The 17,670-nt window shown below is 41.9% G+C and overlaps 1 protein-coding gene across 6 annotated transcripts; it reads right to left on the reverse strand.

The window, feature by feature from the left end:
- Window positions 1-1,663: 1,663 nt before the first annotated feature.
- Window positions 1,664-15,884, reverse strand: Pcnp (PEST proteolytic signal containing nuclear protein). Of its 6 annotated transcripts, none has more exons than XM_030249326.1 (6): window positions 15,760-15,863; window positions 10,619-10,794; window positions 10,381-10,543; window positions 8,212-8,283; window positions 4,629-4,684; window positions 1,664-3,474 (listed from the first exon to the last, which is right to left on the reverse strand). In XM_030249326.1, exons 2-6 carry the CDS (start codon window positions 10,672-10,674, stop codon window positions 3,348-3,350), a joined length of 474 nt encoding a protein of 157 aa, XP_030105186.1. In that variant the 5' UTR covers window positions 10,675-10,794; window positions 15,760-15,863; the 3' UTR covers window positions 1,664-3,347. The 6 variants fall into 6 exon arrangements, with proteins under 6 accessions (XP_030105186.1, XP_006522760.1, NP_001343378.1 ...); NM_001356449.1 differs by having other exon boundaries at window positions 1,665-3,474; window positions 8,212-8,286; window positions 10,381-10,595; window positions 10,691-10,794; window positions 15,760-15,874; NM_001356448.1 differs by having other exon boundaries at window positions 1,665-3,474; window positions 8,212-8,286; window positions 15,760-15,874.
- Between the last annotated feature and the right edge of the window lie 1,786 nt (window positions 15,885-17,670).

The raw sequence follows: 17,670 nt of genomic DNA on the forward strand, positions 1-17,670 counted from the left end.
TATCTCTGAAAAGCAGAAAACCAAGATTTTGAATGATAGCACATTAGTATTAATGTGTAACAATTATTCACAGGCACAGCACACTTGATCCTAGTCCTTGGGAGGCAGAAGCAAGATCTGTAAACTGGAGACCAGTCTAGTCTACACAGCAAGTTCAGGGCTACCGGGACTTAATTAGACTGTCTCAAAAAAAACTAAGCCAAGCCACGAAATGTGCACAGCGGGCGGAGTGCTTGCCAGGTCTGAAATCCTGGGCAGTCTCTAGGTAGGATCTGATAAAACTATGTATGGATGCAGTGCAATCCCAACAGGGAGAGAATGAAGCTGAGTTCAAGGTCACTGTCAGCTATTTAGCTGGAAGACCAACTTAAGACGTGAGTCGTTTAAAAAATTTAATGTTCAGAGTCCTGTGTTTATGTTCGGTTCGGTAATCAGGTGGCTCGCCACTATGTGCTTCGAGGCCATTGCTCAAAGCTCTTCTATCTCTGCAAGTGAACTGTAGCCCAGCTGGAGCTACTCACGTTAGAGACAACTCTCATTTCTCCCAGCAACCCAGATAACACAGAATAGGATTAAACAGGAAGACATAAAATATAATAGCATTACCACCTCCTGACCAAGATGGGTCCTTGTGATCCAGGCAGGCCTCAAGATCTTTTATTATTCCTGCTCTACCGGCCAAGTTCTGGGATTCCAGATGTGCATTACCGGCAGTGTCTGGGTTTTGGACTGGCTATCAAACCCAAGCCTTCTGTACAGTAGGCAAGCACCCTCAAAACGGAGCTGTCTCCAGCTTCTGCCCTAGCAATCCATTTTCTTACTCTCTTATTCAGTTGTCCTTTCCCTAACCCGAGGATAGATAGCATTCTCTTCCTACATCTGAGACCTCTTAGGTTCAGTCCTTTAATTAAATCACTGCTTGAGAAGCCTTTGACATTCATCCAGGTGCTGGTAGCAGTGCACACCTTTAATCCCGGCAGAGGTGGATCTGTGAGGCCAGCCTGGTCTACAAAGTGAGTTCCAGGACAGCCAGGGCTACACAGAGAAACCTTGTCAAAAATAACAAAAAGAATCCTTTGACCATTAGGCCACTTTCAAAGTTTATCCCTGGGAGGTCTGCTCCTCTTTTGTAGGGAAACAGGAGGAATAGATGTGAGGAAGAAGGGAGGTGGGGGACGAACTAGGAGGAGTGTGTGTGTTGTGTGTGTGTTGGGGGGGGGGGAGGGGGGCACAGTTGAGATGCAGTGCATAGAGAGTAAAAAGAAGAACAGAATCCCTCAGAGTGTGCTCTGTCTGATCTACTAGAGTACAGTGCTACATGTGCATGGACACTCACAATAAACACACAGGAAAAGGAAGTCTTTAGAGATCTCAGGAGCTGATAGTGTAGCTCCTCTCGGACAGAGTATATAAGAGCATTGTAAATGGAATGCAAGAATCTGCCGACCAGAGTCAGGTAGAGTAACAGATAATGCTAACACATTATTCTGACGACTGTCTAATGAGCAGTAAGAGGTTCTGGGGGCATGCTTCTAAGTGGCAATATTTTCACAATGTTTTGTGTCTCCTTGAACTCACCAGCATGCCATATACACAGACTATTTTAAAAAACATTTTCAAAGACACAGTAAAAAAAAAAAAAGAAAGAAAATAAGACCACCACCAAGTTTGACAAAATTTATTGTAATTTTAGTAAAGACATTCAGCTCAGTCGTCTCTCTCCATCTTGACGTCAGGTTAATTTGTTATTCGAGTCAAGTAAAGAATATGTAGGAGAGGTGTTATTTCAACAAACAGTAAAATGGACAAATGGACAGTTTGCAGACATAAATGTTAAATTTATGTATCTTGATATACTTAAATCATGTATGAACTAATAGTGCTATGTACATTTCCATCGTTTTACTTGGGGCTTATGAAGTAAACTAAACTGTAGTGAACCAAGTGTTAGGAATATCCGCAGGCTGCTTCTTGAAGTCACTACATTAAAAACTGCCCAGTGAATCATCGCCACCCAGGAAACTCCCCGAAGCTGCCTCCAAACTCAACATTGCCATTTTCAAAGGACATTTTATCATCTCTTTTGTCTGTGACTATTAAAGATGCATTTAACTGTCACATTTAAAAAGCCCATATACAATACAAAAATACAAAACAAACATCCTACATTCAGAACTCTAAGAGCATATGCGATGAGACGCTCGCAATGAAGATGTGTCTAGAGAAGCATTTCTGTCCTATTGCAGTCACTAAATGTGCTTTTGAAACCACTGGTCAGGTTGTATGTACGTAAAATAAGCCTGGAGTTGGACAAGTAAGAAACCTTGTGAATTCAATTCAAACCGGATCTAGTAAGTTAGTAACACAAATGCTTCAAATGTCACAGGTGTGTCGCCTCATCTGCCTTCATACAATGCTATACCTTTTTTTCCTTTTTTGTTATTTAAACCTTTTAAAAAATAAAAGCCAGCCAAATACATAAAGCACTATGTACACTGATATTTTTGGTGGTGTTTGTACTTTAAAAGAAACAGCTTCCTTATGTTTTGCCTCAAGTTCTGGTGGAAATGCTTCTAGGAACTAGAACAGAAACCAAGAGAAGCACATTCAGAATACTGGTTCACTTTGGTAGCAAATAGTGTCCTCTGAAGGTCCTCAACGGAGACACACTCCGTTAGAGTGGGCTAGTCATAATACTCAATTCTTCATATAAGAATTTTTAACGAAAAAAATTTATTTTTACAGAGCAAGCATCGGTACCCACTGAGAGCGAAGCAGTACTAGCTAGAATGGCCCGAAACAAAACGAAATGCCCGCAGGAAAGGGTTTACTTGAACCTCATCTAAACTTCCTCTCAGCCAACAGTCACAACAGTAACACTGGCTTCTCAAGCCAATCTCCCTCTCGGTAAGGCTGCTGCAGGGAGCCGGACAGTCGGGTAACGAGGGAGAAGTCAGGAGAGGAACTGCTTCCAGTTTGAAGCAGACAATAACTTTTGGCTTCCCTCTTAATGTGCTAATAGTTGTGTCTAAAAAAATATGCAATTCTTAGAAAGGTACCACTTGTGATTTCTTTATTATCTGTAACCCTTGGAAACTAATCATGTGAAACTACAAAATTAGCAAATGTCTTGAAATCTGTATATAAAACATAAATTACCTCTAATTGCAAACTCTCATTTATTAGTGTACCACTCAATCTTAAAAAAAAAAAAAAAAAAAGAAAAAAGGAAAAGAAAAAAAGAAGAAAGAAAAACGGCTCCAAAGCTAGTCTTACACCATTCTTTACAAAAAGGAGACTGCTCCTTCTAACTGCACCCACCCACACCCCAGTCTCAGACACTTCACTTAATTGTCTTGGTCGTGGACGTTTCCAAGATGAGATTTTATATTTCGCTCCCACAGCTTCTGGTTATCGGAAAAGCCATGCTTCCCTTTATTAAAGGAGTTTGGTCCCGCTGATGTTGGTGTGTCCCTGTGTTAAAAGAAATTCAATTTATTCAAATTATTGTTGTGGTCTATTTTAAACATGTTAATATACATTTGCTTAGCGCTCATTAGAAATACAGACTGAATAGCAGAGGCCTCTGCAGAGGTCTTCTCTAAAGGGTTAAGACCTCAATGCAGTGTGAATGCAGTGTGAATGCAGTGTGAATGCAGTGTGAATGCAGTGTGAATGCAGTGTGAATGCAGTGTGAATGCAGTGTGAATGCAGTGTGAATGCAGTGTGTATGCAGTGTGTATGCAGTGTGAATGCAGTGTGAATGCAGTGTGAATGCAGTGTGAATGCAGTGAGGATAAGAGCAGAGAGCCTGGGGTTGTATATTATTTATCTTGACTTTTCTAGGCTGGCTTGGACTACAGAGCTCCACCTGCCTCTTGCCTTCTGAGTGTGAGGACGACAGGCATGCGCCTCCAGGCACACCATGGTGGCCTAGTTGGCAGGACAGAGGAAAGCCTGGGGACAAGTGCGCCTAGCCAAGAGCTCCGGCACTGAGCCACACCCCATCATCAGGGTGCAGGTCTCAACACACAGATAAGGGGAGGTAGCACACAGTAGGAGCAGACGCCGTTACGGCTCTAACACTACTGCGGAGAGCTGGAGGAATGGACTCAGTTGTGGAAAACTTTTCCAGAATAGTCTGTGGGTTCAGTTCCCAGCACCGCAGCAAACAGAAATCTGTTACAAAAAGAAGTGACCTAAAACCCACAAATAAGGTTAAAAACTAATGTGGTGGCTTACCACCAGCATTTGTAAAAATGAAACAAAAATCCAAACATATGTAAAAGAGAAACATGCAGTGTCGATGTTTTAATCCCAGTACTCTGGAGGCAGAGGCAGGTGGATCCAGTCTATATAGCGAGCTCTAGGACAGCCAGGGCTGCTTAGTAAGACTCTGTCTCAAAAATAAATGAAAAAAAAATGTGCACGTGTGTACTTCATTTGAACTGGCAATAGTATCAGACATTTATTCAAGTTCTAGTAACGACAGGCTGAGCCACTGGGACTGCATTTAATTGACCTAGAGATTGTAGATCGATTTAGATGTTAATTCTTTGTGGTAACGTGTACTGTATTCTTGTCCTCGCTTCTCCTACAGCTCTATGATAATTATGAAAGCACGGCACCTTCCAATGTTCTTCATCCTCATCTTTGCTTCTGGAGGCATTTCTTCTGGCTCACTCTGCAGAACAAAGAAATGGAAATGAGTACATATAAATTATTAATTCGCTTGGTTACTAAGGATGATAATTTTTTTAATCCAACATTTTTTAATGCCATAAAAGGAGTAAGGTAGTGAACTTTAATAATTACTATATTATCTTTTTATTTTTTACTCTTGGGGTGAGGTGATGGCTCAGTCAATAAGCATGAGGACTTGAGCAATTCCCAACTATGCTAGCTAGGTACAGTGGCGCTGCCTATAGTTCTTGGCACCTGGGAGGAGGAGACAGAAGGATTCTAGGGCCTTGCTGGCCAGCCTGTCTGAATCAAGTTCCAAGACAGTAGGGCCGTCTTAAAAGAAGAAAGGAAGGGAGGAAGAGAAAATAAAGGTGGACTAACTGAAAAGACACCTGACACTGAGCTCTGTCTGGCCTTCACACATACACGCACATGTGTACACACACTTAAATTGGGTAGGATAAAGAAAAAAGTAACTCTCACATGCTAATATGTCAAAGAGAAATAGAAACCTGAAGTTCACTGGCACTTTTCACACTGGCAAGACATGGAATCTGCCTACATGTCTGTGAGTAAATGGTTCAAAAAAATGTCAAAATATATATTCACAACAGAACAATTTAAACTGACTCTATTTTGTGTATGTGGGGGAACAGGGGTGGGGTAGGCATAGGTGCCCTGAGCGGACAGAAGCCACAGGTCCCCTGTAGCCACAGCTGCCAGACACGGGTGCTAGAACACTAAGGTCCTCAGAGAAGAAACCGTGTTCTCATTCATTGTGCCATCTCTCCAGCCTCTTTCACTACACTATTTTAAAGCTGTAACAAAGAATAAAACAAAAAACAAACAAAATTAGAAGGGTCAGGTGCTAGTACTCAGGAGGTGAAGGCAGAAGCTGACAGAGTTTTGTGATTTCCAGGCCAGCTACAGATACAGAGTGGACTCTGTCTTAAAACAAAACCAAACCACATTTCTTGAAAATGAAGGAAGACAGTGAGTCATGGCGTGTAACTTTGAGCAGCAAAGCTCTAGCCTAAGGTTGTATTTACTTATGTATAATTCTCCATTTGCAAAGATGAATTAATACATACTGCAAAGGAGCACACAGAGGAGGAGATAGCCACGATGTCAACACATCCCACATAAAGCACTACTACACGCAGGTAACAACAGTTCCCACTTACACACTTTCCCTAACTTCTATGTTATCTTTTTCTTCTGGACTTGTACATCCAAACGTCTCCTCAGCTGGGTATGGTGTAATGGTAGGAATATTAGAAGTTCAAGACTATGTGAGCTCAGGGGCAAGCCTCAGCTATTAGAATCCCTGCCTCAAAGACAAGACAAGACAAAACAAAATGGTCAGATGCAGTGTCCCACGCCTCGAACCCCAGCTTGCCTAACGCGCACAACGCTCTAGTCAGGTTTGATCCTCCAAACCACATAGAAACTGGGTATGGCCAGGCAAGGTGGCATACTACCTTTAGTCCCAACATTTAGAAGGCAGAGGAAGGAGATCTATGTGAGCTTGAAGCTAGCCTGGTCTACAGAGAGAGTTCCAAGGACAGCCAGGGCTACACAGAGAAACCCTGTCTCAAAAAAACAAGAAAAGAAACAAAACTGGATATTTGTGATCCCAATGCATGAGAGGCAGAGGCAAGAAGATCTGACACTGGACGCCATCCTTAACTACCCAGCTCCATGCCAGTCAGTTTGAGATGTGAAACCATGTCTTTCACAAAGAAAAAACAACAACACAACACCCTTGAGTATGGTAGGATGCCAACACTGTAAAGGGCACGGGAGACCTGGGACAGACAGCATAGCAGAGACACCTCGCGCTCACTCTGGAGCACTCTCATGAGAGGAAGCTCTGGTAGAATCACTCGCACTGCTCCTCCTGCTACAGATGCACCCTGCAGCACTTCACAGCTGCTTTTTGTAGCAAGCACAGTGGCCAGCACTGAAGACCACTATAAAGTTACTGAAAGCAGCAATACTGAAGGTCAAGTGTAAGAGGGCCGGCAGATAGCTTAGTGGGTAAAGGTATTGCCACCATGCCAGGCAGCCTATATTCAATCTGAGGGACCCACAGAGTCAACTAACTCCACAAGTTGTTTTCTGACCTCTCTACATTTAAATGAACATGTGTAACACAAATGTGTGCATACACACAAATCAAAAAGAAAATTTGTAGAGCCAGGCATGGTGGCATATGCACTACTGACTCATAGACTTCCTAGTATGTATTATTATAAGTATTTGACCTGACTCTTAATTTTCTTTCTTTCTTTTTTTTTTTTTTCTTTTTTTCTTTTTGGTTTTTCGAGATAGGGTTCCTCTGTATAGCCCTGGCTGTCCCGGAACTCACTTTGTAGACCAGGCTGGCCTCGAACTCAGAATTACGCCTACCTCTGCCTCCCAAGTGCTGGGATTAAAGGTGTGCGCCACTACGCCTGGCGACTCTTAATTTTCTTGCAATTTTCTATAATATTAGCAATTTTTATAGAAATATATTTGTAACTGTTGTGGGTTTCTTTCTTCTGTTGCCAAAACTGCTTTTCCACTAATTCATGCCTTTCAAGCATTTTAAATATGACAATATTTATAAATGTGTGGTTTGGAGGAATTGTTTAAATTCTTTTTCCTAATTTTCTTTCTTCAGGATAGGTTATTTCAACAAGTAATTTGTAGTGATGACTGTGTTGACCAGCTTTGGAGTGTAGTAGCTATGTTTAAAAAAAAAAAAAAAAAAGAGTAATAGCCATTTGGTCTTATTGAAGCCAACACAGAATTTGCTGCTGTTTTTTCCTTTGGTGATAAATAAAATACTTACATAATTAAAAAAAAAAGAAATATATTTGTATCAATAGACACATTAGAAATCCCATTTTCTTAGGCATTACAAAGAAATTTCACCAATACTATTTTACTATTATCAATTTAACTACCATTAGTACAAACTCTAATTTTTTTAATATCTTCTCTTTTAAAAAAATTTATTACTTTTAATTAATGTATGTGGGTACAATGAGTATTATATGGGTATTTGCATGCGTGTGTAGCCTATGCAAGCCAAAGGACTTGGCTCCCTTGCAGTTGGAGTTAGAGGTATTTGTGAGCCACCTGATGAGGGTATCAGGAACCAAACTCTGGTCTTCTGGAACAGTGCATGTTCTTAACCACTGAGCCGTCTCCATCTGCTAGTATCGTCTTAAAAGGACTAGTTAACTTAAAACTCAGGGCCAGCTGGATGGCTTCAGATGTAAAACAGCTGCCAAGCAAACCTGTCTGACAACTGAGACATTTCCTGGACCCAGATAGAAAGAAAAGAATTGACTCCCAAAAGTTGTCCCGACTTCCACCTGCATACCATTGCACACATGCCTCTCTCTCTCTCTCTCTCTCTCTCTCTCTCTCTCTCTCTCTCTCTCTCTCTCTCTCTCTCTCCCTCTCTCTCTCTCTCTCACGCACACACGCATGCTCGCGCTTTACAAATAAAGTAAAATAAAGTAGGTATTCGCTTACATCTTCATCTTCATTGAAAGCTGCTGCTACCGACAGAGTTTTTGGAGCAAGAGTTGGAACTGTTTCCTTAGGCTTCTGAAGAAGAAACATTTAACACAATCATCACAAATAAAACTTACATAGCCTTGTTTAATAAAATCATAATTGCTTTTACAAGGTTCAATTTTATCCATTTTTATGTTTTTATAAGCTTACACAGTAAGGAACTCGATATTTTGGGCAAATCCATTATATTTTTGAAAATAAGAGTCATCAGCCGGTAGATTTTACTTTATTTTGTATCCAATTACTTTTCTCTATTTAAAAAAAACAAAAAACCTCTTATTAGTACCTGAAATTTACTATCAGCTAAGCTAAGGGGTGCACACAGGAGAGAGATGACTAGAAACGCTGCTGCCCCACAGCATCCTGCAAGGACTGCAGTGCCTTTAGGAGGCAGGGAGCACCCCACTGACTTTGTCGTCTACCGGTTCCTGTCTACCTTGCCTGCAGTCACATTCCTTTCCATCCTTCTCCTCACTGTCCCTCCCACTGGAGCATGCCCCAGGGTCACCAGCGAAAAATGTTTTTAAGCACTCACGTTTGAAAACCTTTCCTTTGTCTTACAAGCTTCTTTTGCTCCGATCCTTACTGAACACTCCCATTTTCTCCCCGTGTCCACGATACTAACCCGCTACCTTCCAATCACGGACCCTAAGCACCCCCCAATAGCACAACTACTAGAAGTAGCATATGCCAAGGTTAGGGATATGGAACTCAGAGACAGAGAGACCAGCATAGATAATGAACCCTTGGCTTCAGTTCCCAGCACTGAGGAGAGAGGACACATCCCATTCACACCCCTTTGCATTCCTTTTCAAACTAATGTCGTTCCTAAGATGCCAATGGCCTTTAGTCTGGAGACTCCTTACTATGATATAGAGCCCTTTATGATTTGGTCCTAAACCTTTTTTTATAGAGGAAAGTAATTGAATATATAAAATAAAGTACAATCTACCAGCTGATAACTCTGCAGACAGGGTCTCTCTGTATAGCCCTGGCTGTCCTGCAACTCACTTTGTTCACTTTGATTTTTGTTTTCCGAACTTAAACTTTACTGAATAGGCTTTTCTGAACGTAACTCAACCACTTAATAATTATTAAATCCCATCAATTATTTAGAAAAAGAAGGAACTGGACTCAGCATGCTCAAGAAGATTAGAATTATATGAGCACATATTTTTAAAAGTTAAATAGGGTTTGATCAAGATACTGTATAAAAATACAATGTATGTTTAAACTGTTAGAAGAGTAAACAAAAATATTATTTTTAAAAATCATGTATTTATGTAGTTAGGTCTATGTGATTTTTAAACATTACACATCAAGAACCAGAGGATATAGAGAAAAATGTTAATAATAAAAATGTCATAGTCTTTTTAAGACTCAGATATTCTTTTTAAAGAGGGGGAAAAAATGGTGGGATTTGGGGGTTCTGAAAAATGGCTGCTCTTATGATTTAGAAAGAAAGCTCAAACAGACTCTAGTGAGAAAATGATTGAAAATTTAAAATTTTCATTTAAAAAAAATCTGCAATGAACATCTACAGCATAAATAAAACCATTTGCATCTGACCATTACAAATTAAAAAAAAGCAAAAAACAAAACATACATAACCAGAAAATTCTTACTAGGATTATCTCACTACATTAATCCTTTAAGTTATAAAGAGCTGATTTATAGTTACTGCTATGATTTGGAGGTACATAATGCTAGGTCTCTCCAAGGCCTCTCAAATGCTAAGCATATACTGTGCAGCAGAGCTACAACACAATACAAATTATTACTTTTAATATACTAGTGGTAAAATGGTTTTTAAAATTCCAAAATACCTTTCAAAGATTTTGTTCAACTAAGAAAAGCTCTAAGTGATTACTTTATAAGCCATGCGCTCTTTACAATATGCCTTTCTCTTCAACTGCTTTGAGAGAGTGCATAGGCTTTTCCTAATGTGTTCATTACTGTTTGACTTACATACAAGTTCATAGCCAGTTACAACAGTTTCCCTTCTAACATTCGCTCTTCTACCTATAGTACACACACACACACACACACACACACACACACACACACACACACACACACACTCTTGTTAAGGACCGTGACAGAAGCACACATAGAACAACTCACACTTGCTCCGAGTCTAATGGAGATGGCGGACGCTTTCCGTGCCGTCTGACTACCTATGGCAAATCCAAACTTGGACATCTTTGTAGGCTTTGTTGGGAGGTCTGCAGCTTCGTCTTCAGCTGATCGCTTTTCAGCGCTGCGACTGGAACTTTCCCCTCCATTACTGGAAGAAACAGTCTTAGTTTTCACAGGTTTTTCTGCTTCTTCTTCAGGTCCTGGTGAAGTCGAAACAACTTACCAAGATGAGCTATTTTTACTGAGCAGATTGATGGGAGCAGCAACCTCAAAAAGCATCTTTACAAGAAGATACCTCTGCAGCTGTCACCTACTGACCCAACAGTCTCTTCACTGCTTGCTAGAGTGTACAGCAGGAACTGAGATTGTGTGGCAGTACAAGAGGCTCCCATGAATTAACTAGCATAAAATACAGAGCAATTTAAAATTATAAACACAGAGTTCACAAAGAGTCAATACCTCTCATCTAAACATTACCTTATTAATTGTACATTAATCTTGGTTACATTTGTGAAATTTCATGTTCAGAAATAGAGATCAACAAATTATTTTATATAAACTAACTTGTACATAAGCATTTGCAATACAAAACATCTGGCTAATAAATTTAATATCCCCAGTAATGTAGTCCTAATCACACAAACATCTGGTCATAAACATGACCAGTTAAACTACACTTCAAATCCAGTCTACAGCCTTTCTTCCCTTCTTCACCACACTGAAGACCCAGAGCTTTGCATATACAGAACAAGCGTTCTACACTGAGCTACACCCCTGGCTACTCCCCAGCTAAGTGATGTTCGTAAGTGATGGTACCCAAGACACACCTTACATAACCCTTCGAGTTGAAAAACTTTAATGTAATCCCTCGAGAGTTAACCCTACTCTGAAAGCTGGTCTAGCACCTATTTTAAGCTGCTTGTCAGAGCTATTCAAAGTCAGACTCTCACATACATATTTCTCATGAATGAAGATCTAATCTTAACTGCCGAGAAAGTGCACAGATATATACAAATGTAGAAATCAAGATGTCTTCAACAACTTTGCTTGTATGTGTTTAAGTCAATAATGACTTCATGTCTTGAGTATCTTAGGCTTGGTAATAAATAAATAAGACTATTTAAGAACATATTGGAGTCTGAAAAGACTGGCCCATTTTTTTTCTCTCTTCCGCTCTACCCTACAGGATACATTCTGAGACCACAACTCAAACCTACTTGTAGAGAAACAGAACATGATTGCCTTAGCAAGTTCACTAAGACAATGGGGTAAAGCTAGAATGGAGGTTGGGGGAGTGTCCAAGACAGTAGCTGACAAGTAAAGGAACCAAAGGCTCAAGACTACAAATCTAGATCCTTGCAGTTTGGTAATAACACACCTTTAGATCAATTAGTCCTTTGTGGCACTACCAAGGATTGAACACAGGGCCTTGTGTAACCTAAGTATTTAAGTACTATAAGTGACCTATATGCCTGAATAGTTTTCTCATTTCCAGACAAAGTCTAGCTATATTGCCCAAAGCCAGGCATTCCTGTAACTTGCACATATCCTGCTCCGTCTCCAGGGTACCTAGGTTCATGGCTTGAGTATCTGCTTTGGAACCGATTGCATAAATAAGCTACTTTCTTTGGATTAGGGCTCTAGTTCAGATATTTCCATAAGGCAAAGGTAGCACTGAATAGTTTCCGGAGGTGCCATTCAGTTGTTTATATGTAAGAGTATCTGAATTAAAAGAATGAAAGACTACGCTCCAGTAACTGAGAATCCGATTTAAAATAGATTTTCTTAAGCTGGCAGTGGGTCTAGACTTGGAATCCCAGCACTGAGGTGATCAAATCAGGAGCCTTGTCTGAGAACACCACGGACTAAAGGACATTCTGGACAGCTTGGACACTGGCCTGTGCGTTTTACTTGCAATCTTAATCAAGCATATTTAAGCAGGAACTGGCATCAACCATTGTATTCTGTACTCTTACATGGAGACATAAAAGCAGTTATCAGTAGATGGCTCAGCAGTTAAGAGAGCTTACCCATCTTCCAGAGGACCCTAGTTAGAGCCCCAGCACCCACAACACCAGGCAGCTCACAATTCCTGGAACTCCAGCTCTGGGGGACCCAACTCTTCCAGCCTTCCTGGGCACCTGTATTTATGTGTACACACCCACACACGGACATGTGATTAAAAATAATTTTGTGTACCAGGTGTGGTGGTGCATGCCTTTAATCTCAGCACTTGAGAGGCAGAGGCAGGAGGATTTCCCTGAGTTCCAGGTTAGCCAGAATTAGACCGGGAGATCCTGTCTTAAAAACAACAAAAATAATTTTAAGCAATCTTTAAAATAATTCCACGAATGTATTTAGATAGCATCTTCTGTTCACAAGATACGGAGAGCAGGGAGTGAAGAAGGGGGGCACAGTACTGGCTTCATCTCTTAGTATAAGCAGGTTCAAGGTGGCACCCAGGCTAGTCATTTTGTCTTCATGTAACCCTCTTAGCAATTATGTAGCAAAATACACAAAGCATTTTAAGAAAAAAGCAAATAAAGCAATGAACTAAAATGGGAAAACAGCAGACAAATATATTACTGATTGTTAATAAACTATTTGTAATTCTAAATATGGGCCACTAGAAAATTCTTTCAAGAAAATTTGAGTGTTAAGACCTATCACTGAATATTAACACTTAATTCATAAGTACCAAATGTTCTTTAAACTCAAACTAATTGAGCATTTGGAACTTTTAATCAAGGATCTCTACTTTGGATTTATTGAGACATTTTGTTTGTTTGTGTTTTGTGGACTGAGTATCACTATGGAATCCTGGGAAGTCTGAACTTCACTATGTAAGGTAGCCCAGGAGGACCTCAAACCCCTACCTGGAACTCCCAAGGGATACTCCTGCTTCCACATCCCAACTGCTGGAATTCAGCACTATGCTTACTAAGACATTTTGTATTTTAGAACTGTGGGCGAAAAAATGTTGAATGACTGTTGACTAATACTGTGAATATCTTTAGTAGTATGAATTATAATGAATAAATGAACAAGCATTTGTGAATAAGAACATCCTTTGTTTTTTTAAAAAAATAATTTATTTTTATTTTCTATACAATGGTGTTTGCCTGAATGTATGTCTGTTTGGACATGTCAGATCTTGAAATTCCAGACAGCTGTGAGATGCCATATAGGTGCTGGGATTTGAACCCAGGTCCTCTGGAAGAGCATTTGCTGCTCTTAATCACTGGGCCATCTCTCCAGCCTCTGCCCTTTCAATTTGTAAGTCATCATTACACAAATTGTTAGCTTTTAGATAAAAAAATATTTTAGCAAAGCCTTCTGTTTATGTGTAAGTTAATATCAATTAAACCAAACCTACTACAATTATTCTCTTTCCCTGACTAGCTGAGATGGGACAACTCCACAAAGGTACCATTCCTGAGTCATGTGCATTCTGGTACCTTGTCTGGGGGAAAAGAAAAAACCAAAACAAAAAACCCCCCAAAACCAAGGACTGCAGTAGCTCTCTGACAGGACAGGTAGTCCATGAGTCCTGTTCTGACACAGGAAATATACACATCACTGAAGTGGCTCTTGGCGTAACCCTTGATAGCTTGAAATGGCTGTGATTACACATTAAGTTGCTTGTCTCTAAATCTAAGTTTCTACTTAAGTTAAAGAGCTACACAGGGGATCGTCTCCCTACTAAAATAGAGCACGGTCGTGAGGCCCAACCCTAGCATAAATGGGGCCTTGGGTTCAACCTCCAGGATCAATAACGAGGTTGAATGAGTAGGGAAACTACTCGTATTTCCAACACCGTGGGCTGTCTCACAGAAGAAAGGTTGCCAAGTCTAGACAAAGTTTTCCAAGAGAGCTGAACACTTGCCTGAAGCTTATCAATTCAATCCTACCTATGGGCGAAATGTTTCAGTTAAGAAACTCTGCATGACCCCTGTATGTCTGATATTAAAGTGAGCTTTACGAAATCAGGCAAATTATGAAGAAAAGGGCTGCTATTTTAAGTTACCAACATAAAATAATCAATGTAACCCCAACACTGTTAAGATGGAAATATTATTCACAGGACAGAATGTCCCTCAACTGAAAGGGTGGCAAGTACACTGCATACATACACACGAATTTCTTTAGACGTTTAAGGTACATTTTAGCAGTACCTTAAAACGATGTTCTCAGTCAAGGCAAAAGGACCTTAAGTTCAAGGCCACCCCAAGATACTTTAGGCTATAGTTTTTCCTCAAACTACTTTTAACATATAGAAGGTCTAAAGTAAGAACTAAAATCATTAGCTATTTTACTAGTTTATTTTTAAAAAAAAACAAAATGAGGAAGAGACCTGAGAAAGTGGCCGTGGCTTGTAATTCCAGTACTCAGGAAGCCAGAGCTAAATGAGCTCCTAGCTCAAACCGGGGGTGGGGTGGGGGCGGGGGTGTTCGGCAATTAACAAACTTGGTAGACCCTACTTTTGGCCTTTATGCGATACTGAACCTATATGTTCTCACATTTAAGTATTTCAAGGATAAGCCCGAAGAAAGCCAGAACAGTGAAAGGCTAAAACATTCTAAGCATGTGCTAATTATCCTTCCGACAAAAGGGCGTAGGGGAAAAGAGACTACGCATTTCTTTTCCTTTATGTACACCATCAAAAATTACGGGGGTAGGAGGAACGAAAAGATAGCTATAATCTGAGTTTAATTTCGCGACAAATTACAGGAAGATCACACCTTCCTACCACGCCAACGAAATATCTGACATAGACTCCGCTGCTGGCAGCCTAAGAAAGATACCGGAAAGAAAGCGAATCAAACCCTAATTTCAAGCGTTTGCTGCTTGAGCCAGATTCCCCTCTCCCCTGCATCGCCTCGACTTATGCCATCGCAGGGTTTATAAATGTTATGTCTGAAAATACAGCAGAGAGTGGGCTGGGGTCTTCCACCTCCGCAGCGAAAAAGAGAGCATCAACCCTCGTTACGTGTAACCGAGAGGCCGGCGACCTCGGAAAGCCGGCATGCGGCCAGTGCCCGCGGCGGCTCGGCGCTCGTGCGGCGGCCTGAGTGCGCAGCGGGCCCTGAGCTCTCTGCTGTTCGGACTCCCGGGCCAAGCTCCCACCTCCCTTCGCACCGCCCGGTGGTAACCGGCGGCCTCTCTGATTAGGCGACGCGGACCTCGATCTCCCCCGCGGGCCACACCGGGCGTGCCCGGCACTCATCAGGGCCCAGCCCCTGGCCGGGCGAGCGCCAGCTCCGCCGGCTCCTGCGATGCCGGAAAGCCCCCCAACCCGCCCTGGGAACCCCAAAGAAAGGCCGGAGTAGCCCCCGTAGCCCGCGACGCTGGGGTTGTGTTCACCTCCGGCGGCTCCGGCTCGCTGCGGCTTCTCTGGCTTCTCCTCTCCCGCCTTCCCGTCCGCCATCTTCCTCGCCGCGGCCTCCCCCTGCAGCCCGGGCAAGAACGTCACGGCCCCGCCCAGCAACCACAAAGCTTCGGGCGGGCCAGCGAGGCCGCAGCCTAGAGAGGACCTGGAACCCGAGACGGGGACGGATGTGACGTCGTTGGCTGGAACGAGGTGTGTGGTGACGGCTATGGAGGACTGGGCGGTGGGATGGCACGTCCGGGTTAGTACGGACTCACCGATCGTGGAACGGTGGGTTCAATCCTAGGTGCTTCCACGCTCAGCGGTGGTCGCGGCTGGTCCTTCATTTTACGGGATAGGGCTGTGTTCTTACAGAGAAACGTCAGCAGTTAACGGACGCTGTCTTAGTGTTGACACCGTCCAGTGCGGTCCGGTGTGCAATTATCGTTTCCATTTGTGCAATGACACCGAAAAGAGACTTATGGAAGATCACGTCGTAGAGCCTTACGGAAATTGGGGCGGAAGAAATTTCCGCGGCTTTTGCATTCGTGAAAAATTCAGCGTGAGAGTTGTAGCAAGCAAGCAAACATTAAAAGCAGAAATAGGTATACGTGGAGGTCAAGGGCGCTTCCTGCTGTTTCAGAGGACAGTTCAATTCCCAGTTGGGTGGTCTACAGTTAACTGATAACTCCAGTTCCAGAAATCCGACTACTAAGAGTTCACACTCACTTGCATATATTCAAACACCTGTTTAAAAAAAAATACATAAAAAACAAACAAAATCCCCGGCTACACTCCGAAGGGCAGGAGCTGTCTTTCTTACGGAGAAGGGTAGTTTGCTCTACTGCAGTTTGGAGATGTCGGCTTTGTATCTACCCTATTCCACTCATCCCTTCTCTAATAACGTTTAAAATACGCCCCAGCCCAGCTTCAACGTTCGGAATTGCTTTGAATTAGAAGTTATTCACTTCTTGGTGTTTTTCAAGGAGTTTTCTTTACTCCTATAAAACTGTCTGGAGTAAAACTGTCTGCTGGTTAAATCGCCCTATTCTTTCAAGGTAAAAGTATCCGACAGAGTTTTATCATAAAAGCTAGTGCCAGTCTTGTCTCTTAACCTTCATGGACACAATGAACAGCACAAGAGTTGTCTTGTAGCGTTCCCTGCCTCTGTGCTAGCACCAGCACTTGTCTTATACTCAACAGTAAAATACAGGACTCGTCTCTTCCAGATTGGAAACACCTGTTAAGTCCTGCCTCTCCTAGAAACCTTTAGTAGATTCATTTAGTGTCAATGAAATCCATGCATCAAGTATGCTACAGCCTCATCTGTTTCTTACTTCTTTTTCTCTATACTCATTCCTCTGCCCAAATTTGGTCAATTCCTAGCCTGTAATATACACCCAGTATTAGAGAATATAGTTCATTCTGTCCTCCAAGCAACATTGAGTGTTGCTGTCCACAGACCTGCTTTTACTTCTCCATAAAATATCAGTGGACTGTTGGTTGTACCTCAGTTGGCCAAGTGATTGCCTAACGTGCAAAACCCATGGTGGGTTTCATCTCCAACACTGCATAATGAAGTGGTGGCACATATGTCTAATTCCAGTACTTGGGAAGTGGAGATAGGATCAGCCTGGGGTATGGGAGACCCTGTATCCAAATAAATGCTAGTACCCCTTCAACAGGTGATCATGGGATAAAGGTATCATCCTTAGCTACACAGCCATTTCAGTACCTGCCTGAGCTCCATGAGGGCCTACCCCCAAACTAAAACAACAGAACAGAGAAACATGGATGTTGGTAACAGTGGCTATACTGAATCATCCGGTTATCTCAAGATCAGAGTTTGGATCCCTAGTATTCACATAAAGCTGGGGTGCCAGTCATCCTAGTGCCAGAGAGGGAGA

The sequence above is a fragment of the Mus musculus genome, chromosome 16 (genome assembly GCF_000001635.26).
Source record: "Mus musculus strain C57BL/6J chromosome 16, GRCm38.p6 C57BL/6J".
NCBI classification, from domain to species: domain Eukaryota; kingdom Metazoa; phylum Chordata; class Mammalia; order Rodentia; family Muridae; genus Mus; species Mus musculus.

Coding starts and splice junctions, on each gene's coding strand:
- Pcnp (NM_001356449.1), bottom strand. CDS start 10,787: ATGGGAGCCTCTTGTACTGCCACACAATCTCAGTTCCTGCTGTACACT. Junction 10,596..10,690: donor AGTAGGTGACAGCTGCAGAG/GTATCTTCTTGT, acceptor CGACTTCACCAG/GACCTGAAGAAGAAGCAGAA. Junction 4,685..8,211: donor CTTTCAATGAAGATGAAGAT/GTAAGCGAATAC, acceptor TTTGTTCTGCAG/AGTGAGCCAGAAGAAATGCC.